The sequence below is a fragment of the Condylura cristata genome, unplaced genomic scaffold, assembly GCF_000260355.1.
Source record: "Condylura cristata isolate star-nosed mole 26May11 unplaced genomic scaffold, ConCri1.0 scaffold00017, whole genome shotgun sequence".
Lineage (NCBI taxonomy): Eukaryota > Metazoa > Chordata > Mammalia > Eulipotyphla > Talpidae > Condylura > Condylura cristata.
The window spans coordinates 242,424-268,518 of record NW_004567118.1 but is presented as its reverse complement, the minus strand read 5'-3'; the positions used below and the strand labels follow the sequence as shown (position 1 = coordinate 268,518).

General features: G+C 36.6%; 1 protein-coding gene across 3 annotated transcripts in view; it reads right to left on the bottom strand.

Moving 5' to 3' along the window:
* The window catches only part of CDC27 (cell division cycle 27), a 46,605-nt gene extending 20,560 nt beyond the window's left edge, over positions 1-26,045 (bottom strand). For 2 of the 3 annotated variants that reach the window (XM_004684049.2, XM_004684050.2), the window contains exons 1-9: positions 25,813-26,045; positions 18,335-18,410; positions 14,848-14,995; positions 13,344-13,469; positions 8,011-8,108; positions 6,975-7,129; positions 6,658-6,869; positions 5,593-5,707; positions 2,272-2,387 (exon numbers count right to left, since the gene is read on the bottom strand). In XM_004684049.2, the coding sequence (XP_004684106.1) occupies positions 2,272-2,387; positions 5,593-5,707; positions 6,658-6,869; positions 6,975-7,129; positions 8,011-8,108; positions 13,344-13,469; positions 14,848-14,995; positions 18,335-18,410; positions 25,813-25,839 (1,073 nt within the window). In that variant the 5' untranslated portion in view covers positions 25,840-26,045. Of the gene's footprint in view, positions 1-2,271; positions 2,388-5,592; positions 5,708-6,657; positions 6,870-6,974; positions 7,130-8,010; positions 8,109-13,343; positions 13,470-14,847; positions 14,996-18,334; positions 18,411-25,812 lie in introns of those variants that run through there. The other variant, XM_012726473.1, reaches the window with a different exon arrangement.
* Between the last annotated feature and the right edge of the window lie 50 nt (positions 26,046-26,095).

The following is a 26,095-nucleotide window of genomic DNA, read 5'->3' as shown; positions in this document are numbered from 1 at the left end:
AGCTGCACCTTAACCCATTAAACCACCAGGGAGGGCCCAAAACAAAAATTTCTTTGGACATACAAACACTGAAAAAATTCAGATCTGGACTACAAAAAATAAAAAAAAGCCTTTCAAGAAGAAGGAAAACATTATCAAATTGAAATATAGATCTATGGAACAAATAAAAAGCATACAAAATGGAAGTTATGTGGGTAAAAGCAAAGCAGACTTTTTCTTATTAAAAAAAAATCTCTAAAAGATAGGTCCTCCTTGGTGGCCCAATGGGTTAAAGCACAGCACTATGAAGCTATGGCAGCCACTGCAGCATGAGTTTGATCCCCGACCCTGGAGGTGACCACATGGCGTGGCAGACCTCTCCTGACGAAGATGCCCACCTCAGCAGTGTACCTCAAGTCTGCCTATTTTGCTCCCCACTCTGTCTCTGATGAATCCTCTAAAAGATAACTATTTAAGGCAGAAACACTACCATGCATAGCAAAAAACAAAACAAAACAAAACAGGAAAGGAGCACTAAAGTGTATTGCTGTAAGATCTTACACCATATAAGACATGGTATATAATATTACTTGACAGTAGACTTTGGTAAGTTAAAATATATTCTATAGGACCCTCCCTGGGGGCGGCAGCGGGTTAAAGCACACACTGAGAAGCTGCAGCCACTTCAGCATGAGTTTGATCCCCTCCCTGGAGGTGACCCACATAGCATGGCAGACCTCTCCTGACCTGCCCACTGCTCCCCTCAGTAAGGTACTTTGTTGATCTGCCTGTTCTGCTCCCCACTCTGTCTCTGGTGAATCCTCTCAGTGCTTCTGCACCACTAGCCTGTACCCCAGCTCTAGATGCATAAATAAATCTTTAAAATATATATATATATTCTATAAATTCTTATAGGTTGAATTATTAAGAAGATACTCTACCCCCTCTAAGTATCCATAAATTTTACCTTATTTGGAAATATGATCTTTATAAATGTTAAGATCAAGGTAAGATGCAATTACGGTGATCCCTAATTCATTATGACTGAGTCAGATTGATCAAAATGGTTAAGTCAGATCCCTTATAAGAAGTGGGAAATTTGGATTCAGGGACACATAGGGAAGATGACCATATCAAGATGGAGGGAGATAATGCTTTTATGCTATCACAAGCTAAGAGACAACTAGGTTTACCCAGAAGCCAGAAAGGCAAGCAAGGGAACCTGGTTCTGTTTATACCTTGATTTTGGATTATAGAACTATAAATGAATACATTTCTATTGTTTTAACCCACTCAGGAATTTGTGGGTTAAAATTTGTTGCTGTAAAACGTGAGGCTTTATATTTTTCAGTTCAAGCAGGTTTGACTCTTCAGGGATGGCAGAAAAAAAATTTAAAAATGTTGAATGTGTATTTTTTTTTTGGCATTCATAGGAAACAAGGCAATAAAGGGGATTAAACCAAAACACTAATACAAATGACACCAAATTGTTTCTGTAGTGCAGTGGTTATCACGTTTGCCTCACAAATGACACAAAATTAACAGATACTGGTTAGTGCATTTGTTTAGTTTTAAGTGGAATGCATGATTCACTAAGTAATGTTCACATATTCTTTAGGACTAGTATATACTCTGTCTATATAATGCTGCTCTGCAGGAGGCCCTAGGGTCTGCCTTTTAACTGAGACTAGGCAGTCACTGTCACCTGTCTGCTAGCTGGCAGTCACAAGATTTACCAACCTGGCACTTCTGAAATCTTGAGGGGCCTTAATGTAGCCAAGGTATATGCACACTTGTGTCTGCTTTAAGATTAGTACAGATGTTCACCATTTTGTATGGAGATATTATTATATCCTTCAACACCATGTCTTTTGGAAATGGACTCATTATTTAAAGATTTACTGGAAGATTTTATGGAAGGGGAGAAGAAAATCTATTTGTATTTGATCAATGGAAAAGGTAATGGGCATGTGAAGAAAATTCTTTTGTAGGAGTTCAGAATAGCTAGTTTAAACAAATTCATAGGTAATTAAAGTGTACCAGAAAGATATTTTAACTCACATTGATTTGCATCATAATACTGAACTAAACTTTACAATATGCAATTCAGTAAGTTAAAATTTTCAAATATGACATATTCAACAAAAAAGCAAAAAAAAAAAAATACACATTCAACATTTTTTAATTTTTTTCTGCCATCCCTGAAGAGTCAAACCTGCTTAAACTGAAAAGTAGAAAGCCTCACGTTTTACAGCAAGAAAAGCTGAACAATAATGACACTATAATAAATACCTTGTTTGTGGGCCAGAACTTTGCGTTTGTGCAACAAGAATTGGAGTTACTTCTCGACTATTTCCACTCTGTGAGAAGACAGACTTTGTTCCAGTTTGGCCGATTCTAGCAACAGACTGTAAAACAGAAAATTACACTGTAAATGGTAGAGCATGATGTGTCCATCTGTATTTTCTCAAAACAAGATTTTACAATATATATTGCCATCTAAAACCACAATTTTTCATTATTAATATTAATCATTAATATTATAGAGGTATGAATATTAGTCTATTTCTTCATTTTAACTTAAGTAATTTTACCTTTGTATTCCCCTTCCACCTAGGTTCTAAAGAAAGGCTCAAAATTCTTGAAAGTTATTTATTTCAGGGACTCTGTGGTGGCACAGGGGTTAAAGTTTCAGTGCTATCAACCTATCACAAGCCACTGTGGCATGAGCTTGATTCTTGGCCAGGAGGCCAGGAGCTGCCTCACATGGCACAGCAGATCACTCCTGTCTCCCTGCTGCTCCCTCAGCAGTATATTTCAGTCAATCTGCCTGTTCTGCTCCCCACTCTGTCTTTGGTGAGTCCTCTCACCCCCTGCACCTCTGGCTTATACTCAAACTCTTATATGCGTAAATAAATATTATTAAAAAAGAAAGTCATTCATTACATATCTTTTCTGGCTAGGGCTAAGTGTAAAGAATTTAAACAGCACCATTATCAAGACATATGCTCTAAACTATGGTGTCCATTTAAAAAAATTAATGCAGTAAGATTTTATATCCCCCCTTTTAACATTAGTAAAAAGTCTTGTATTAGTTCAGAAAAGCAGATTTTCTAAAATCATCTGATTATTTTTAAAATTCTTTTTTAAAAAAGAGTTTTATTTATGTATGCATACATAACTGGGGTACAGGGCAGAGATGCAGGGGCAGTGAGAGGATTCACCAGAGACAGAGCAGGGAGCAGAACAGGCAGATGTATTGAAATACACTGCTGAGGGGAGTAGTAGGTGGGACAGGAGAAGTCTGCTGTGCCATGTGGGTCACCTCCCTGGCTGGGGATTGAATCCATGCTGCAATGCCTGTGACTGCTTCATAGTGCTGCGCTTTAACCTGTTGTGCCACCTGGGAGGGCCCTTACTTTTTAAATTCTAAAGATACTACTTCAGAATTAATACTTCTTTCTTGTGTAGCCAATCTTTCATTAACTGATTTCTGCTCCTTTGGAGAGAAAGAAAAATCTTTACTTAGCTCCTACGTCTTCTCTAATTTACCATTTTATTTCTATTTATTTTTATCACTTAGCTTCTTCATAAAGTGATCTATGATTATTTTATCAGTATTTTAAATTCTTTTACTACCATATAATTTTCTTCAAAACGTATTGTTACTTTTCTAGCTACTGTATATAACCAAATAGCACACGTAATCACTAATTACAAATAATTATTAATATCTTTTCACCACTTCATTTGTAAGCCCTTCTTCCTTCTGCTGTTTTTAAAGTAATTATATCTGTGTCTTTTAGTTACTCTTTCTTTTCATAGGAGAGCCACGCTATTTTAAAAGCTTTAATTATTTCTATCACTAGGCTAAATTCTTTTCCTTATGACTATACAATGAACAGTTCCACCAAATCTACCATCATCTGAAATAAAACTATAATACCGTCTCCTCTTTCTTCCTTAACTTTGTACTCAAGGAACAAAACATAAACTCAGCTTTGGCCTTTTAAGCAAGCAATTACATATACTACACCAACTACCTGGTGTGTTTAATTAATACTCAACACAGACTTGCAAGTCTTAGCTTTTCACTTAGGCTTCTACTGCCATAAGTCTATATAAAAAGTCTTATAAAACTTGAAGTAAATTTAAATTTAAAAATTTAATTAAAATTTAAAATTTATCTCTACGTTGACCCTTCCTGGTTGGCACAATGGGTTAGGATGCAGCACTGTAATCTAGCCTGGCATGCTTCAGTGTGAGTTCGATCCCACGCTCCGGAGGTGATCCACATGGCGCAGCAGACCTTTCCTCTCTCACCCACTGCTCCCCTCGGCAGTGTATTTCACTGATCTGCCTGTTCTACTCCCCACTCTGTCTCTGGCGAAGCTTCTCACCGCCCCTGCACCTCTCACCTGTACCCAGTTCCGCATGTGTAAGTAAATAAATCTTAAAAAAAAAAAAAAAAAAAAAGTTATCTGTGTCTTATAGTAAGGTAAGAAGAGAACAGAGGCAAAATTGCTTTTATTATATAGGCATTGAAATCATGTACCTCTCTGTTGTCTAATTTACCCTTGATCACCCTTCTGGTTTTGGCCCATTTTACCTGATGCGCTTGCCAGCTTAATGCTATTTATTCTTCATTACTGCAATAAACTAATTTCTACAATTATGTATTATTCCCACAATACAACAGTAGGCAGTTAACAACTTTAAAAACCTTATTTAAAATAACCTATATATTAATTACTTTGCAATCCCCTTTACACTCTTGAAGTTCCTATTATTGCTCATTGAAGAGCTATTAAAAAAAGAAATTTTGCACACTCTCAGGAAGTTGAGGTGTGCAAGAGTAAAACAACAATAAAACACATGTCTCTAGGCAGGTAAAGGGATATATCAGTCATTCACATACTAGTATGACATATTTAGCTTCCATTTTTTAGACATTTGGTAAGTACGGTAATAGGCACTTTACATCTATGCTACTGAATTCTCACAGAAAGTAGCCTGTACCATAGATATGCTTTGAACAGATATGCTTTGGCACTCTGGGTTATTTTGCTGTAGACCTACAGAAAATAACATTATAATAAAACATTTTTTATTTTGCTATATATTCAGTACAAATTTACTATATATCTATGAGGACCTACCATAAAACTTTTATAATAAAAAAGAGCTGGCTTTTACATGAGTCAACTTTTTTCATGTCACTAGTAGTAAAGTTAAAAAATACAGTGGTGGGGTAAAGTAAAAATGACTGCATGCATAATTTGTAAACCTGAGTGACTGAAATAATCTTAGACTTGTTTTAATAAAAGGCAATTTAAGATAAAACCTGAATATATTTATTTAGCTATAATAAATTAGTAGATTTTTAATAAAATTAAAGATAGATTATTATAATTTTACATGTTAAAAGAACAACTAAATTTGTGAGCCCTTCTAAACCCAGGGAGCTCTGCAATGATCATCTTCATTTACTTGCAGAATAACTGCTCTGAGACAACAGCAATTATATAGCTACACTTCTCTCTGTACCTTTACTGGAATTTTAAACAACTTTAGTTTATGAGTTCTGAAACTGTATTTTACATGGGAAAATACCTTTTTTGAAGGGGCTCCGGTGGATGGCACGTCAATTACAGAGGATGTATTAGTGTAGTTTTGTAAATAGGATCCATCTCCAGGGCTTGGGGTTTCTAATGGCAAAATCCCAAAACTGAGAAGAGGTTGAAATCAAGGTGTCAAAAAGTCATCAAGGCATATATAAAGCAGCAGTATACTTAAATTAGAAGGTCTAAAAGGAAGAGAATGGCAAATCAGTCTTGGGGGCAGTGAGGACTTGAGGGGCAGATTAAAAATAAGCTGTGAATGTAGACTATTCCAACCCACCATGACCAAAATTAAAAAATAAATCAACAAGGAACTTAATTGAGCAGCAACTACTGATCTCAGAAGATTTATTAGAAATAAAAAGTGGCTTTATAAAGACTAAGATCCAAATGCCCAAATTATTTAAAATCATTGTAACTTATGGGTTTTTGACACTATTAGAAAATGTCTCTAGGACTACAGAGTCCACCAGAGTTGCAATCTCTTGGTTAAGCTTATTTTAATAGCTTCCAGCCCCGGGATCAAATTCACAGTTTTTTCTACCACACAACTTTTAATTTTGATTCTTTTATTTATCTATACCTGTTTATATATTTTATATCTGTATGTCTATATATCTTCTGGGTTTATTTCCTATATTTACACAGACATATAATAATACTGACAATATATTTCATATTGATAGGAGTCAATTCTTCTGTGTTTTGGATAATCACCACTTCATTCTCATAAGCACTTCCAACATTTTAAGATGTTTATTGTTATTCATTAATGCACAGTGATTAAGAAAATATTTAACACATATACTAGCTGCATAAGACATATTTAAGAATTTATAATTTTTCTCTAATACTCATAATTAAATTTCCAATCACAGGTATTGTATATTTTTACTTATTTTCTGGAAAAAAGGTCTATTATTGCCTTATTAAATGGCTCAGTTTCCAGAATGATTTAGAAGTTGCTGTTCTTGTTCATTAGTACTACTAATAATATAAATAACTTAGAGGTTACTTAATATTACAATATATTTGAAAATATCTTTTGTTGTCTTACCTTGGGGTTAATGGGCTAAGAGCAGCTGGTCCTCCTAATAAGCTTCGACCTGTTTTTGGTTTATTTTGAACCTGTTTAGATAATATGGAAGTTCCTGTTCCAAGAGGGCAAGTATCTGGTGAAATTACAGCTGAATCTATGTAAGACACTGAGGAATCGGTATTCAAGGAGTACTTTGAATTGGAAGATTCTAAATTCAGTCTGTTTAGTTCCTGAAACAGAAAATTTCTACCATGTCATGTATGATACATTATTTAGTTCAGGTTATTCTTTTTTATAAGCGTAATATCTTGAACACTACAGTATGATATACTTACAATTGTGTCCTGGGGTGTTTCTGTAAGAACTGTCTCAGGCTGTCTGTGAGATAAACTATGACTAGATACTAGTGTTGTGCAAGAGTTAGGCAGACAGTTGCTAAAGTTTTGTAAAGATGTTAATTTAAATGTTTGGTCAGGATCTGGTTTTTCACCTGTAAAAGGAAAAAAAGGAATGTTTGCCTCTGAGGAAACGTGTTTATTTTTTTTTTCCAAGTGTAAGTCTGAGGAATAGGCCTTATCCAGGGTTTTATTATTTTATTTTTTCTTTACCGAGGTAACTAACATTAGTTTACACAGTTAAAAAGTTAAAAGGCAGTATGTTCATACCTTCTCAGACACGTTACCACACTCCGACTTCCTCCCCATCATCAAAGTGCCCACTGATCCAGAATTTTAAACTTCCTCTGTCTCTTTTAGCTAATCAAATTCACCTCCCCCAACCCATCCAACAATTTATTATAAATCTACCCAAGATAAAGTTGTAAATTAAGGAAATAAACTAAAATGCAATGATTTTAAATACAATGAATCACAAGAAAATGCAGATTTATGTGTTGGTGTAAAGTAGGAAGTAACAACAACATGTAGAAAGCAACTAGATTTCATTTTGTTCAGGGCAAGTAATGAAGATAAAGAGCTGAATCCCAGAAGATATTACAGTCAAGTTTTAAGCTCTGGCATATAGCTACAACAGTGTGTTAAAATGATTCCTCGTGCATTCTAGAACATATACACTGAGACACTCTCTCCCCATATTGTCCAGGTTTTATTGATATAACAGTTCAAAGCTCCAAGCAGTTTATTTTGGCTAGTGTTACACTAACAACAATACAATTCATTCCAGAGGACAAAAAAAAAAAGACTATTTTATTCCTGAAATGTATGTTTCTAACTTATTTCTCATTCTCATTTTTAGCTACCCTTTGGAAAAGTATTTTTCTTGTGGATAATTTATATCACTTTCCAAAAATTAAGGGGGAAGGAAAGAAGAGGAAATGAAGGAACCCTTCCCCAGCCACCTCTACAAACCTACCTATTTCACATAATGATTCAAAGGGGGACCAGAGGAAAGGATTTAAACTAAGGCTCTTTTGGTAACATTCTGATCCTTTGGCAAGCCGATCTGTCTTGCTGTAAAGACAAACAAATATATTAGACAAACTACAAAACCCAAAACATTTATTATAAAGAAATTTTTGGTATAGAAACCTAGGTAGATGTTACATAAGCTCTGAGAGTTCTTTCCTCAAGCTTCTCTAAATCACTGATCTCTTCTTATCATCCTCTAATTTATATTATTTTGTGTGATTGGAATCAAAAGTCAAGTGAAAACAAACAGAACATGAAAGAAATGCTAACAAACCATCATCTCTTTTTCAATATTACAACTGCTTTCAATTTCCTATCAGATACTAGAATTACTGAAGCAGATATGAAAAACATGCAAATGTTTCAGAGTAATTTGTAATTTTTAGTATAATATCCTAGCAGCAATTGTAAAAATGGTTCAGATGCAAGTGACTCAAAGGCCTAAGTATAATATATTTAAATGATCAAATTTTCTAAAAAAGTAGAGAAATTTTGTTTTTTCCTGAATCAACTGTGTAATGGCTTACATTTAGAATTGTAGACCTCTCTGGTACCATATATACTTAAGATAATCTGGAAATTATTAGCATAGCATAATTGTCTCATTAGCTTTAAAATATGTGGAGGTTTAGTAAGTCTCACTGGCACTTTCAGGTAAAAAAATGCTAATCATCTGGTAAGGTTGAAATTTTTCATTATCTATCATTATCTATGGGGAGAAAATTAAAACTGTACCATTTCTTCTAAAAACTCTAAGGTTTTTATAAAGAAATAGATGTCATTTAAAAAAGTAATAAAAGACATATTTTATGTATGCATGGAAGAATTGGGGTATAAGCCAGAGGTGCAGGGGGTGAGAGGATTCACCAGAGACAGAATGGGGAGCAGAACAGGTGAAGCCATTGAAATACACTGCTGAGGGGAGCAGTGGGCGAGACAGGAGAGGTCTGCTATGCCATGTGGCTTAACTATCCAGGGGTGGAACTCAGGCCACAGGTGATAATGTGATAGTATGGACACTTAACCCCGATGCCACCAGGAAGGCCCAGAAACAGATGGCATTTAACCAAAACTTTCAAACAAAGCCTCAAATAAAACTATCAACTAAAATATATAATCAATTTATGTTGCTGTTAGTGTAACCTCACAGAGCCATAACAAAGACCCCCCTTTGGAGGTCTGGGTATTTGTTTGCCTAACTTCTAAATTTTGTGAGGAAAAACTAAAATGATTTATAATGAAAGTAACAAGAAACAAGAAAGTACCACCAATTAAAAGGATCACTCCCCACACTGGCCTAATTTGAACCAAGAACACACGGACATAGAAAGCAAGAAGAGACAGACTCTCAGAATATGTAAATAAATTTTATCAAGATACATACTGAAAAGAGTTAAGATGAAATTTCCTTAAGAAAAAGTAATTTGCTATGAGCATGATGTAACCATTTACCATCGATAGGGATGACTTAAAAAGGAAACAAAGACAAGACAGAAAAATACCCTTTTCTGAAAATAGTTAGGAGTGGGAAGTGACAAGTCAATGCTTAGGAATTTCTATCTTTATATCAGGGAAGAAATACAGTGAAATCTCAATGTGTAAGGTTTAACCTAAGCATCAAACAATTCTCTCCAAAACTAATGTATGTTATAGAGCCCTCCCTCATCTCTTAAAAAGGGATATCTACTTACTTATCTTCTGTATTTTTTTTTCTTGCAATTGATTTAAAATATTCTGAGGACAGAAAACTGTATCTTTCTCATTTTTATATTTTCCGTTCTATTTTCAAGTAGTCTTGCCTCCTTGCTTTGCTGGTACAACATAGACACTAATAATTTTTAAAGTGACATATGGAATGATCCATAAAAATTATTTTTGTGGCCAGAAAAGTGTTGGACAGATTTTAACAAAGATATTGTGCAAAAGTAAGAGGCATTCCTTTCTGCTGAACATTCTCTTCTGCACTAGTATTTAAATTATATTTTCTTTTCACATTAATAAAATAAATACTTTCTAAGCTATAACTGGTTAAAAGAAATTATTCAGCAGGGAGATAAAAAGGGGAAAAGATTTAAGAAAATGAAAATGTTTAATGTGTTACAACTTTAAATATTTTTACTAAAACCTAGAAAGGAATTTCCCAAAGAAATGGGGTAAAAAATTATTTGCATAGTATGGATTAAAAATAGATTAAACTAAAAAGCCAAACTTAAAATCAGTTGTGTCCTAGACAGAAATTTGATGTGTTATAGTAGACAAAAACACCAATAAAGTATCTATATATAAAAATACTGAAGATAGAATAAATGAGCTAAGCAGCCTTAGCTAGAAAACTACAACATACAAGTGCTCTAGATTACTGGTACAGTTCTGGTTAGTAGACAAGCATAAGATGGCAAGTCCAGCCAGCTGGTAACATATAGGTGGGTGGGAAGCTGTTCTGGGTGGTAGGAGATAAGGCTGGCAAGCTTGGCCCAACCACCCGGGAGGTCATCCAACAGCTGTGGGGCATCATGGAGATGCTAAGCAAGAAGCAGGAATTCCTGGAGAAGAGACACCTCTGCTGAGAAGCACCAGACCTACAGCAAGTACGCTGCCCTCTGGGCACCAAAGTGCACGGATGAGTATAAAAATGTCATTGATTACTGCTCTTAACTCTATTAACTTCTTTCTATTTGCTGTGGCTTACTTTGCTGTTATTTTCTTAAGTTTCTGCGGTGAGAGGTTAAATTACTGATTTAAGGCTGCTCTCGTAATATAAGCATTTTGTGCTATAAATTTTCCTTTACAAATTTTCAGGTTTTTTTAAAAAAAGATTTATTTATGCATACAGAACTGGGGTACAGGCCAGAGGTGCAGGGGTGGTGAGAGGCTTCACCAGAGACAGAGTGGGGTGCAGGACAGGCAGATGGACAAAGTACACTGCTGAGGGGAGCAGCGGGCGGGTCAGGAGAGGTCTGCCACACCATGTGGTCACCTCCGGGGCAGGGATGGATGGAACTCATGCGGAAGTGGCTTTAGCTTCTCAGTGCTGTGCTTTAACATGCTGTGCCACCAGGGAGAGCCCAAATTTTCAGTTTTTAACATATTCTATTTTCCTTTTCATTCAGTTTAATATATATATCTTTAAAGATTTATTTATGCATACAAGAACTGGGTATAGGCCAGAGGTGCAGAGGGGAGGGTGAGAAGATTCACCAGAGACAGAATGGGGAGCAGAATAGGCAGATGTAATGAAATACACTGCTGAGGGGAGCAGTGGACAGGCAGAGGTCTGCCATGCCATGTGGGTCACGCTCCTGGGGATCGATCAAACTCATGCTGCAGTGGCTGTCAATAGCTTTAACCAGTTGCAACACTAGGGAGGGCATCAGTTCAACAGAATTTTAACATTTCCTTTAGACTTCCTCTTGGACACATGAATTATTTAGGAGTGTATTGTTTAATTTCTAGATATTCAGATATTCTCCTACCTATGTAAGGTTTTTTATCATCTAATTCTTTTAACCAAAGTATTGTTTATTAATTTTATTTACTTATGCATACAAGAACTGGGATACAGGCTTGAGGTACAGGTGGTGAGAGGATTCACTAGAAACAGAATGGGGAGCAGAACAGCAGATCTAATGAAATACACTGCTGAAGGGAGCAGCAGGAGAGACAGAAGAGGTCTGCTGTGCCATGTGAGTCAGCTCCTTATCTAGGGATCAAACTCAAGCTTTATAGCACTGAGACTTCAACTCCTGCACCAATAGGAATGCCCACAAAGAGTAGTATTTGTTACTCCCATTTAGACAAGCTAAAAGACCATAATGCTTTTTAAGGATATTTCTACAGGATTCCACTCTTACAAAATTTTGCAAACTTTGTTTATAAATCTCTCATCCCTTAGTTTTTATATATAATTTTTTTTTCTTTCTAAGTACTTTATAGACCTGGGACATTGTTTCCTTTGAAATTACTCTACAGATATGAGATGATGTCAACTTTTTCCCCCTAGTCCTTTCTAGTTACTAATTTACCTCTCCTTAATCAAGTAGAAATGACTATCCTCTCATCTGAACATAATACCACCCCAAATTTATCATATCATTTTTGTGGTGGTCATAAAATCATACAAACTTTTGCAACACCTTGCGTACCTCCTATTCTGGTTATAAAACTTGGAGTTTTCCTTTAAAACTAAGAGTTTTATATATTTTATGTATTTATAAAATACATAAAATTTATCTTATTTTATATATTTATAAGTTTCCTATAAAACTACGAGTCATTTTCCTTTACACCCCCAGTACCAAGTACTGTGTTCTAGCCACAATGAAGGACGACTCTGGAAGTTTCTTGAGTAAACGGCAAGATGAATCATTTACCCCTTTCAGATAAAGGAAGATACGGACATTCTATCTTCACTTATTCCTTATTTTAAAAGATTGGTGTTATTTAAAAATGACCCCAAAATTCAGCCAAATAATTTATTCTGTTCAAAAGGAATTTTTCAAGGTTCTTTTTTAAAAATATCATGCAAGCCTCAATTTATCTTAAAAAATGTTATCCTAATTCTTTAAACAAGCAATACCTAACCATTTTTTCCAAGACAAGCAGCAGATGACATTTACATATAAGATGCACCCCCCCCCCCGGCGGTTATAAACAAGCCTGCTCTCCTCTATCTCCTATACCTCAATTCTTAAGAGTATTTCAGAATAAAAATCAATGACTACACTATTCACTAGTGTTAACTCTGAATTCCCTCTCATTTGCTTTTAAAAAAATTTAACTTACATAACTGTAAATAAATTTTAAATGATCTTTAAAATTATTTACAAATCAGTATTATTTCCACTACCATTATAGGAGATTTCTTGTAACACACTTCAAAATCATTATGAGATACCAGATGAAAACAGCTATTCTTTATTACAGAAACTTGCCTTCAAGACGTTCTAAGGAACAAGTGATAATTATTATGAGAGAAAAAAAAACTTCATTTTCTTCATTTTCCTCAGTGGATCATGTGAAGACATTCCTTATCAGGGTAAAAAAGCCAATATGCACATTCAGTTGTCAGATGGTGCTACTGTTGCTATTGTTGTTGAGGCAAAGTGGAGAGTTCAAAAAAGGAGATCTTATGTCTCCACCACTTTATACATTTAACAGGGTCAGAGAACTTGTACGCTACTTAGCTAAGTGCTATTTGAAAGACACAGGTGAAAATAGACTTTCTAAACCACAAAGCATTCTAGTACTGTGAAGAATTTTGTAATCATTCTTACTTACCAATAAACATGTCCCAACAATGAAAGAGTAAAGCAAGCCGAATCACCAAACTCCGTAACAATATCATCATGGCTTTTCTGCTTATTAAAAACTCCACCAGATAAGATCTGTTCCCCTTCTGCAAGCCTTTAAAATAAATTTACAGATTAAGAAATGCTAAGACATTTCTTTTACTATGAAGACAAAGTAGAAAGTCATGGTACCTTAATAATTACAGTAAATATGTATTTAGAATCTCTTGGAAGGCTGGGAATTTCTAACCTTAAATTTCCTGTCTTGCCTTTTAAACTAGAATCACTTACATTTGGTCTCTGCATGTACAAAATAATTCTGACCAACATACATATAGCTCATGCAAGATCATTATACTGGGGGAGAAAAGGGGAATTTTTCTTTATTGCCAGACGTGTTGGTCCTTAGTTCAGTAATTCCTTAATTTGCAAGCCAATTAAGCAAGATACTTGTAGGTCTTTTACCATCAGTTGGACTTTTTTTTTGTTTTAAAGATTTATTTATTTATTCATACAGAACTGGGGTACAGGCCAGAGATGCGAAGGGTGAGAGAATTCACCAGAGACAGAGTGGGGAGCAGAACAGGCAGATCGATGAAGTACACTGCTGAGGGGAGCAGCGGGCAGGTCAGGAGAGGTCTGCCACGCCATGTGGATCTCCTCGGGGCAGGCGGGGATCGAACTCATGCGGAAGTGGCTTAAGCTTCTCAGTGCAGTGCTTTAACCCGCTGAGCCACCAGGGAGGGCTTCAGTTGGACTTTTAAAACACTATATGCATCTACCTTTAATTAAAAAGTCATTGATTAGACACTGGACAAATAAAATCATTGTAAGTCTGTGGAGATTCTGAGGTTGATGTATAGCTTACCGTAAGCCGGTAAACTAAAATACAAGTTTTTACAATCATCAGTGTAGTCAATATATTATTATTCCATCTCTAACCACACAGAAAAGAGTGTAGCAGAAAATTACTTATATCTGTCTGCTTCTAGCTTCAGACTAGGGATATACTGATTTGGTTTACTTATTAGTACATTCAAAAGAAGAGCTTTTCTGAGGCTGACCACTAGCTCCAAAGTAGTAATATTTGTGGTTCTCAAATTGAATGATCTTGAAAGGTAAATAATTACACAATTACCCAACACAAGGTAGCATTACTCTTATGTGAACTGGTAAATAGTGTTTTAGGCTTATTCCAATTGGTCTAACAATGATAGCAAAGGAAAGGAAGTAGAACTTGGGATCATTCATTATAATTATCTGTAACTTAAGTTTCTACAAAGTTAAATTCTATTACTCATTAACATGAAAATGAAATCTCTCCATTACAAAAATAATGTCATAAACAAAAAATATAAACATTTCAAATGTTAGCTAAAAAGACAAATCTCTACAATCAAAGGGGAGAAAGGGAGTTAATAAGAGTTTAATCCATCAATAGAAAAAAATTATACAGTAAAACAAAATTAACTTGCAAAGATTGAAAAACTTACTTGCTGAGATCAACACAACATTTTGCAAGCAGGTATTTGCATTGTGGTGTAGTACAACTGTGTCCTTTCAAGAGTCTATATGCTTTATATGCCTTTCCTGAGCGATAATAACAGGTTGCCAATAAAAACAAAGCTTCTTCTGAGTGTACTAAGAACACATATGAAAAAAACAGTTAGCTATTATTCAGGATGCTGAATGGTTAGTAATTTTGACAAAAAATTAGGCATGTTATTTAATCTAAAATAATCATTCATTAATTCAAATATGAACTAAGGAGGAATATATTACTGATAGAAAAGTAAGTTCCCCAAGTCCTGATCACCTTCTTCCTCTAAGGGATCAGGAGAATAAAATGAAGACAATCATGACATTCTTTGTAAATCCCTAAGAAAAGCAAACACACAGACCCATACCTTTAAATAAACTACCAATGTATTTTAAAGCAATATTTTTCTCTTCTGTCAGACTATTTGGGAAGATGAACTCAAATTTCATTAAAGAAGAAAACTCAATTAGCTTCTCTTTCGTGATTCAAGTGTTTAATCCAGTTTGCACTGACTTTAGTATGTGATGTAAAATAGTGGTTTAGTTTCAGTTTTTTGAATATGACTGTCATTTTTCCAACACCACCTCTGATATCCCTTTTCTCTATGGGTCCCAGATTTGAGACTTGTCAGTCTGTCTGCTGTCAGTACTAGTTCTAATGGATGGGGGAGGGGAAGGGTATTTTTGAATGCTTTCTCTGCTGTCTTCCTTTTTGGGGTCCTGGCCTGAAAGGAATAGCCCTGCTCCTCCACATGGGTTTTGCCTGGTTTAAGGATCTGTGCTTCTACACTCCTCCTGCTCCCTCCTCCTATCCAGGGAACCTGTCTTGGTCAGTAGTTTTGCCATCTGTGCCTCCCCCCCACCCTCACCCAGACACAATCTTGAGGGGCTTCTTTCCACCCACCTTCTGTTAATGAAGTATGAATCTACTCAGTGTCCCCTCTAGTTTAATCTGTTGGTCTTTGAGGTGTTAAGTGTGTTTTAGTGTCACTCAAAGCCATGGCATTCATTCATTCTAGTGACCTTCAGGTAACTGTTAATTGTTCCAAGCTATTAGTGGGAGTAAGGAGAGAAACACCTATGACCATCCTTGTGATTTTATCAATACTCTTAGTGTTTTTATTCCTTGTCCTTTTGTGACACATGCCTGGGAAACTCCTACTAACTACCATTTATGCTTGCCATTAATTTACTAAGTACATACTATTAGAGAAAGATCATAAAACAGAGTAGAAAAGTTCCACTACTGATCCATGCAGGAACACATAAAATATACCCTCCAAAAGCTTATCTACAATAACAGAAAAGTAAGAATAAAAATTCTTGGCAAGTTGTCCAATAGAAGCTTATACAAAACAGAAAAACTGAATTAAACACTAAGTAAAAAGAAGGCAGCACTGTTTCTGGTTGGGAAGTCTCTATATAATATATATGTCAGCACTTTCAAAATTAATTTATAGATTTATATGGTTTTATGTCAGCAGTGATTAAAATATTTGTGAATTTTCAAAGCAATAATAAAATGCACATAGAAAAATGCAAGAATAAAAAAATAGAATAAAAATTTTTTACCAAAGAATTCATTAGAAACTAGAAGAAAAATGATGGGAGATGGGCCTTTTTAAGTATTAACAGGCAATATAAATTGTAAATGATAAAATGGCGTGCTATTGGACTAAAAATAAGAACACTAGTGGAAGAAAGGAGGTGCTAGAGGCAGAATTAAACATTTTTAAAAATTAATAAAAAGCCAACTAAAATATCACATCAGAGAAAAAAGGTATTACTTAATAAGTAATATTGAATAAATTAATAATACTATAAATTCTTTAAATTTTAAAAATTTACCAAGAATCATGTTTACTGCAGTTATAGGAAAATAAGAATTTTCTAGCTATTAAAACAATAAAAGAAATTATAAATGACAAAGCTGAAGAGTTCAACTATGTAAAAAAACTGAATATCATAATTATAAAAATCAATAGAATTAAGATTTAAAAGGTAATCTGGGGGCAAGTAAAGATATAGCTTACAAAAATAGGAATAAATGTAAAAATAAACATTTGAGAAAACAACCAGAATCCCTCAATTATAAAAATTCATGACAAAATACTCTGCATTCCCGAGGAAGTCAAAATACATTAAAATGGTCAAATTTGATATTGATAGGTCGATGAGAGAAGTATGACACTGTTATTGACTCCCCAAATAATTATCTCTCTCTCCTGGGTTATTAACTGGGTAAAAGGTAATTTGTTAATAGAACCCAATCACATATTTTGAGACTTATTAATTCTATATTAGTGTTTATACGCCAAGGAAATGACTCAAGAGAAAAGTCATACAGACACATCCATATTAACAATCTTAAAAAGAGAATTACAATAATTAATGACAGAAACGCACTTTACTATGCCAGTGGTCTGTGTCAAGTGCTTTAAAAAAAAATCATTTCCTTTAATTCCTTAATTCTAGGAAGCAATTATTACTATCTTTATTTTGCAGATGAGAAACCTGAAATACTCACACATTAAGTAACTTGCCCAAGGTTATACAACTGCATTATTTAAATGTCAGTCAGGGTTAAGAAATGTACTTAGGCTGCAAACTCTTAAATTCATTCTTTTAGCTACAGAATAAATGGTTCCAATGAAAAATAGTGTGTGTGTGGAAACAAATTTTTTTTATATATAATAGTTTACTTTTACATCATTTTGTACATTTTTTTTTTTTCATCTCAATTGTAATCCCCGTGGGTTTCCCATCACTGAGTCACCTTTGTGCCATCACCATAGTCCCTTATACTCCCCCCTGCCCACCCCCAGTTTTGATCCCATTCCCCACTCCACCCCCACAAAATGTCTCTGGTATATGGCTGTTCATTATTCTCATTATTTTCTCGCCTGGTCCACTGTACTCCTGAGAAACCATTCGGTATTTTTCTTTCTCTTTCTGGCTTATCTCACTAAGCATGATCTTTTCCAGCTCCATCCAAGTTGCTGCAAAAGGCATGTGTTTCTTTGCTTTGGTTGCTGAGTAATATTCCATTGCATATATGTAACCACAACTTTTTAATCCAGTCATCTACTTTTGGGCATTTGGGCTGCTTCCATGTTTTTCCAATTGTAAATAAAGCAGCAATAAACATGGGGGTGCAGGTATCTTTTTCAATCATTTTTTTGTGTCTTTTGGGTAGATACCTAGGAGTGGGATTGCTGGGTCCTAGGGAAGCTCCATGTCAAGCAGAAACTGGAAACAATTTAATACAGTTATGAAAAGTAGCATACAAAGGAACTACACAGATACAAGGTAATGTTTTTTATGAACCAGTGTTCATCATAAAGAGAGTAATGTCTGATAAGAATCTTCTTACATCATATAGTGATGGAAATACATGTATTTCATTCATTTATATTTAGTAGAAATGAATAGATTACAAACCTTCTGCATACAGTCGTTCTGCAAGGAAAACTGCATCTCGGTAAGCATAATGGTTTAATGCTTGCCATATAGCAGCCTGCAAGTAGAGGGAAAAGAACATAAATATGTAAGATTGGTGTTTCAAGGTAACTTCTAGCAGAGTCTGGCATATAATGTTCAAATCAGTATCCTAAATTTAAGTGATAAAACTTCATATCCACAGTAAAAACTCCATAGTGTCTGATGGATCAAGGTTCTTTACAGTATGGTTCCCAACATAACCTAAATTTACTGACTCCATTCTTTATGGTCTTTTAGGCCTCTGCTTTTGTACTTCCTTTTTTCTTCACTGGGAAATATAAGTTCCCTCATTTATCTTCTTCCCTTTATAAATTGCTCATCCCTAAACACCCAGCTTTAATAAGATATATTCCAAAAAATCTTTCCTGGATGACCTCTAGTCTTTATTTTCTTAAGCACACCTCTTCCAGTGGAACACTCATAGTCCAGGTGTCTGTTTAGAGGTCTGCCTACACCAGTAAGTTACAGGCTCTTAAGCAGTGGTTGTTAACAATTTTTTATGATACACATGAGGGTGATGTTCAAATTATGTCATTCTCTCACAAAAATTTTCCCACCTATTACATTTAATGTCACCATTTCTCACCTACTTAAGGAGGCATGTTAAAATACAAATGAGTAAAGCTACACATGCATACCTTCTATATGCATAAAAAAAAAATAAATCTCAAGGGCCCTCCCTGGTGGTGCAGCAGGTTAAAGCACAGCACAAAGAAGCTTAAGCCACTTCCGCATGAGTTTGATCCTGCATGAGTTCGATCCCACATGAGTTCGATCCCCGCCTGCCCCGGAGGTGACCACATGGCGTGGCAGACCTCTCCTGACCCGCCCGCTGCTCCCCTCAGCAGTGTACTTTGTCGATCTGCCTGTTTTGCTCCCCGGCTCTGTCTCTGGTGAATCCTCTCACCCTTCGCATCTCTGGCCTGTACCCCAGTTCTGTATGAATAAATAAATAAATCTTAAAAAAAAAAATTACAAGTCACAAAACTCATAGCTGTTAGTTACCAAAGCTATGTAAATTTATAAATGGTTATTTAAGTTAATTAAAAGCTTTCACCTACTACAATGTGGCAGACTAAATGTTATGAGACACACAGAAAATTTAAAAGAAACCTCTGATAGTGCTCCTGAAAATGCTGTGTAAAACTGTAAGAAAAGGTAAATTGCCCAACAGAAAATTGTATGACATACAAACAGGCATTTTCCAGAATACCAAAAAACATGAAATAATTTACCAAGGAACAAGCCTCATTTTTATATTCTGGGAAATGCTGATTGACACACTGATAGATTAGACAGACAACTTCATATTGGTAAAAATTGAAAAGTTTAACAATATTTCGCATGGGGAAGAATGTAAACTAATTTAAGAATTTCAGAAAATAATTTGACATTGCATAGTAAAGATGTGCATACTCAGCAACAATATACTTTTCACTCTTAGGTATATAGACTAAGTTGGAGGTATGCTTAAACATGTACCTCCAGAAAAGAATACAAGTTTAATCATTGTAACATCACATTTCTCAAAATAACCCAGATGTCCTTATGTTTTGCTCCCCACTCTGTTCCTGGTGAATCCTCTCACCCTCCGCATCTCTAAAATTATGAAGGAACCCCCCCCCGAAATAAATAAAATCCAAGGTGGTGGATTCCTTTAGAAAGTCAGAAGAAGGTTATATGACCTAAGATGAGATGCGGAGGGTGAGAGGATTCACCAGAGACAGAGTGGGGAGCAGAACAGACAGATGGATGAAGTACACTGCTGAGGGGAGCAGTGGGCGGATCAGGAGAGGTCTGCCAGGGCATGTGGATCTCCTCCGAGGCAGGCTGGGATCGAGCTCATGTATGCGGACCTGGCTTAAGCTTCTTAGTGCAGTGCTTTAACCTGCTGAGCCACCAGGGAGGGCCCTGTGACTTGTAATTTTAAAAAACTAGTTGATGACTTACTTAATCTAAGGGTGCATTTCTCTATTTCCTCAAGAAAAAAAAATGGCAAATTAACTTCATTTTGGGTCTCTATAGCTATCTACCACAGCTACTTATTTTATAAAATATAACATATAAGACCTCTCCCTTGCCAAAAAAAAGAGTTTCAAAGAGAAATCCTACTGATTAAATAAACAAGGTAGTTCTAGGTTACATTCATTTAAAAGACAAATCAGAGGCCTCCCTGATGGCTCAAGGAGTTAAGTTGCAGTACTATGAAACCATCCACAGTTACTGTAGCAAGAATTTGATTCCCTAGTTTGATACCCTGACAGGGAGTTGACCCACATGGTGCAGCAGACCTCTCCTGTCTTGCCCACTTCTCCCCTCAGCAGTGTATTTCAGTAGATCTACCTGTTTTGCTCCCTACTCTGTCTCTGGTGAATCCTCTCACAAACCCCACCTCTGGCCTGCATCCCAGTTCTTGAATGCTTAAATAAACAAATCTTTTTTTTTTTTAAATAAAAAAAAGAAAAGACAAATCAAAAGCCTAACAATTAAAATGCAAAATTTCTTACTGGCTTGTTCTTCTTAAACATGATCTATTTAAAATACAAATGTGACTACATAAAATGTTTTTATTTTCTTTTTGTCAAAAAAGAAAATACCTGATTTTGATTTAAAAAAAAAAAAAAAAAGGAGGGGATATCATGATACCGTAAGGGGGAAAATAATGGTGAAATTTTCCTGTTACACATTACAATCTAATTTTAGGACTCTAATTTAGTTTAGATCCCCATCAATAGTTCTCTATCAGTAATTTTGTTACCCAAGGGACATTTAACCATGCCTGGGAAGTATTTTTGGTTGTCACAAATGGAAGAGCCATCAGAAAGTAGAAGCCAGAATGTCACAAAGCATTATGACAATACATAGGACAACACTCCCCACAGCAAAGAATTAGCTTACCAAAAAAGTTACAAGCCAAGACTGAGAAACACTAGTATAAATGAAAGTGGATTTTTCTACTAGCCAGTACGGCTCCGCAATGTTTGTCTCTTCCTTCCTTACCGATAGCACCAGATCATTCTTCCCAAAGCAGTACTTTCATCACATAACTCATGGGTTTAAAAAACACTTATAATGTTTATTTAATTACGTTACATCTGAACTCCTCATCCTGTATGTGGAAATCTCCTAAACCTGATTCTACCTAACTTGTAAAACCTTACCTCTTCCTGTTCTCAATTTCTATTCTGCCTGAACCAATACAGTATTTTTATTGTTCTTGTTTCTAAACACTATTCTCAACTTTGGGTTTTTGCTCCTGCCATTCCATGCAAAGAAAATTCTTTAATAATCCAAATCTTTTCCATCTTCTAAAGTTTTAAGAAATCTTTCTTGAAACCTTCAAGAAACCTTTTCCATTTTTCCAATCTACAGGGATCACTCTTTCCTGAATTCCTTTGTTACCACCTGTGTAATCAAATACATACTACCTTATTCAATTGTTCCTATCTTATCAAGGCTCGATTCCTCAAAAAATGAGAGGTTATGTTTCCACATTTCTACTGGTTGATTTCACAATATCTCTAACTTAAAACAGAATTCTTAGTTGTTCTCTTGCAATGTGCTTGCCCCTTGAAAAGGATTCTCTATCCAAAATAAAATCCAGGCAGTCACTACAGACACCCAGCCTTACCACAAAAGGTTCTTCTAAAACATGAATTTATTATCTCTTTCCTACTCCACTACCATTTTAATGTTTTCTTTATGCTAAGATTGTTTTCATTCTTTTCTCCTTCCATTACATTTCTCATATAGTAGCCAAAGACATCTAGTATCTACATTCAGATCATCTACTGAAAAATCCTTCAGTGACTCCTCATGATATCAGATGAAAAATGAACTCTTTACAGCGGTCATCCCTGACTATGCAACTCACTATGCAATCTCAGCCACACTGGCCTTCTTTCGTTTCCAATGCCATGTTCTGTTATATTTTAGGGAATTTACACATACTGTTTTCCTTGCCCTTAAAACTCTTAAAACTGCATACTTCCTTCTCCATACCCTCCCCTCACTTCATCCCCCCCATCGATATTACTTGTTTTAAAATATATTACTTGTTTTAAATAATATTCAATATTACTTGTTTTAAAAGGACTTTGCTGCATCCTTTTTAGAGAAGATTTTAGAGCACTTTTCTTTTATAGGATTCTATGCTTGGCATGCATAATATTCTGTCCAATATTTTCATTGAGATTGTTTCTTAACTTAATGCTGTTTTGCAGTATCTCCTTTGTGGTCCAATTACCAACCTAACACCTGGGCTTAGGTGAGGTCTCTCTTACTAGGTCTCTCTATCTACAGATTTTATTTTTACTTGTAATTAGTAATTTGTGACTTTTAAAATCTAATATTTTTTCTACATGGAAATTCTAAGCACAAGGGCTATATCAGGACATTAGTTCATCAAAGTGTTAAATTATTATGTGTTTACTATGACTTCTTCATCCACCCCTATTTCCTAAGCTTGCTTTCTCAATCCAGGCACTGTGTAGTACTTTTTCAAGATACAATATCATACTAAAATAATATCATATATTTTCCAAAGAAAAATTACATAAATAAATGTTTCTACTAATATGATACATTTTTGACTAAAGATAAAATAGTCAAATCTAATTTATCAATTTTGTTACATACTGTATGTACTTTTTAAAAATCACAAAATATACTTAGACATTTCACTTTTCTATTCTCGTTGCATAGAATAACTTCACTGAAACTATTTGCATATCTTTGGCCATTTTTCATCTAACAAAATATTCCTCATTACTACCTTTGAATGCTATCTTAAGTATGGCACTTTGTTTTTTCAAAAAGATTTATTTATTCATACATACAAGAATTGGGGTGTTGGCCAGAGGTGCAGGGGGTGAGAGGATTCACCAGAGACACAGTGGGGAGCAAAACAGGCAGATGGACTGCAATACACTGCTGAGGGGAGCAGAGGGCAAGTCAGGAGTGATCTGCTGGGCTATGTGGGTCAGCTCCCTGGCAGGGATTGAACTCCTGCTACAATGGCATGACTAGCTTCAAATTCTGCGGTTTAACCCCTTGAACCACCAGGGAGGCCCTCAGTACAGTACTTTGTAGTGCCTACTTATTATATATGCTTATTATTAAAGCTCAACATCATTCAATACTTCTAACTATTAAGTCCTACCCCCAGGAATAATTAATTGGTAAGTCGATACAAAATGTCTTTGGTTCTTTTTTTTAAAACCAATTTCATCAGGTGAATTTTATAAACATCTAAATTAACACTGACTTAGTTAATTTAGACTAGTGTGTCTTTCCTGGTTACATTAAAAATAAAAAAGCTAACAGAACTTCTGTCTCATGAATAGGGAGGTTTTTATAAAGATTCAAACATAATGTAAGACTTCTATACTTTGGAGGAGGAGCTTATACCTAGGCATATATAGCACATGAGACTGGCTATTCCACATTAAAAACCTTGAAGTGAAAAACAAAGGACAGGAAACAGTTGCTCATCTTTTCTCTCAACCTGCTATAACCAGCAGTACCACAAACCCTGAGGAATCCCAAGAAAGGAAACAACTTTCCAACTTATTCTCATCCCTTTCCAAACCTCCACTGGGCATTAAAAAAATACAAAAACACAACAAATAGTATCTTATCTATCTATTTTTATTCTCTTCTTACAAATCTTCCCCATTTTCAGCACTATCCCTAATCAGTTGATGCTTATCATCCTATCCAAAATTGCTTGTTCCTCCCACTGCTCCAGTTCCCTTCTAGAACTTCTCTCAACTATAAATTCAACCAAAATTCTCATCATATCTTAAACCTTCTTACCACTATCCCCAAATCTAATGAACAAACACAGAGCAGAAAATTTTTTTTGCTTTTAAATCTTAAAAATATCTACGTACTTTAAAGATAAAGAGAAAACATAATGGGCACTCTCTAGGAACAGGCTTTGATACAAAATTCTCTATGCTCTGACACAAGTTGAAATTATTTCAAGTAGGATTACAGGTTATAAGAGAAACTAGTTTATCATTTTAGAAGACTCTAGAGCAAGAGAGGGAAGATGTATCATTAATTATTAAGACAAAATTACAAAAAAAAACCCAACAAAACAGAAATTAAGCAGCTGGAGTGATCTGCTTATCCACTTAAGAACTTTTAATTTCCTATCAGGCTTAAAAAGTGGAGGGCTCTTTATTAAGATGAATTTGGGTTGAAAGAAATAGCTCTGGAAGCATTGCTACAACCTACAAACAGGTACGTTTCCTGACACAGAATCCACACATAATTAGAATACTAACAGATGCTATATGGAAAGAGCTGGGGGGAAAAGGCCCAAATAGGAGAAATCGGCATGTCAGCCCGCGAAGAAAAATTAAACAAGGGAGTGGTGATGTATTAAAATATTTGCTATTTGATATCACCGGCCTATTAAGGGCGATATGAGCTAATTTATAAATCAGCTTGCTTTCTAACTTGCTTTTTAACTTCAAATGACAGTCGTTTTTAGAGGTCAACGCTCTTCATCAAGGACCGTGAGGAGGGTGGAAAGCCTCCCAAACCTGGTTCGCCACCAAGGGACAAAAGATGTAGGTTCCTGGGAGGGCAGAGAGTAAAATGACTTGGCAATGCATCACACACTTGGATGCAATCGGGCTTCCTCCGCGCCCACCCAGCACCGGCGTCCACGCAAACCTTGGCGTGTAAGGACGGTGAAATGGATGGAAAATGGGTGGATCTGCCTTTCTGGGCCCGACCCCCGAAACAGGCACAATCAGACTGACTCCTGACCCAAACCACCGGTGGCGGAAACCCCAGAGGTGTCGGTTTCACCCCCTCCCGGGGAGTAGGTGCTCGCCCAGGCCCCGGGCCTGGGGGTTCTCTGATCATTGTCCAATGGGAAATTCAATGGGCGAGAAGGTCTGTCACCGAGGCGGAAATGAGCATTAATAAAACACGATCCTGCACCCCCCCTCGGCCCGCTCACGCAAAACAAAAACAAATCGCCCCCCTCCCCCCGCAAACTTGCCCCACCTTCCAGAAGACGCTACAAGCTCTGGGCGGCCACCCGCCAGCGGAGCGGGCACCTGGGCGCCAGGGGCACCTGGGCGGGGGTGCGGCCCCATCGCTCCCCCGCCGGCCGGGCCCCCAGAGTGACAGGACGGGCTCGGCGGACGTCGGCCCGGCGGGGCAAGAGGCATTACGGGCCGAACCCGCTCACTCTCGCGGCACAAGTAACGTGGGCCCTGAGGTAACACGGTTCCCCGCGCCGGCGAGGCCTCGGAACTGACGGGAAGACGGCAGCACCCGGCAGCGGGTAGGCGGGAGAGGCAGCCCGGCCTAGGCCGCACCAGGCCGCGGAGTGGCCGTTCGCGGCTTCCCGGCCGACGCTGCGAGCCCAGCCTGAGAGAAGGGGTCATCCTTACCTGGACGGGTTCCTGCAGCACCGTCATCCTCGAGGCTCAGGCCCACTTTCTGCAGTGCCTCAGGCCCCCCCCGTAACGGCTCCGGCCCGGCCAGCCCCGGCTCATTTAAATTCACCAGCGACCGTTACCGGGGGATGGGGGAAGGCCGAGCGATTGCCGAGTACCTCCGAGCGGGACACGGAAATACCCGAAGTGGAGAGAGCCGCGCGGGTCCCAGACGGAAAAGCGCGAAACGAACCGGAAATGCCCGAGGGGAATCGGCGGCGGAGGAGCTCGTTGTCGG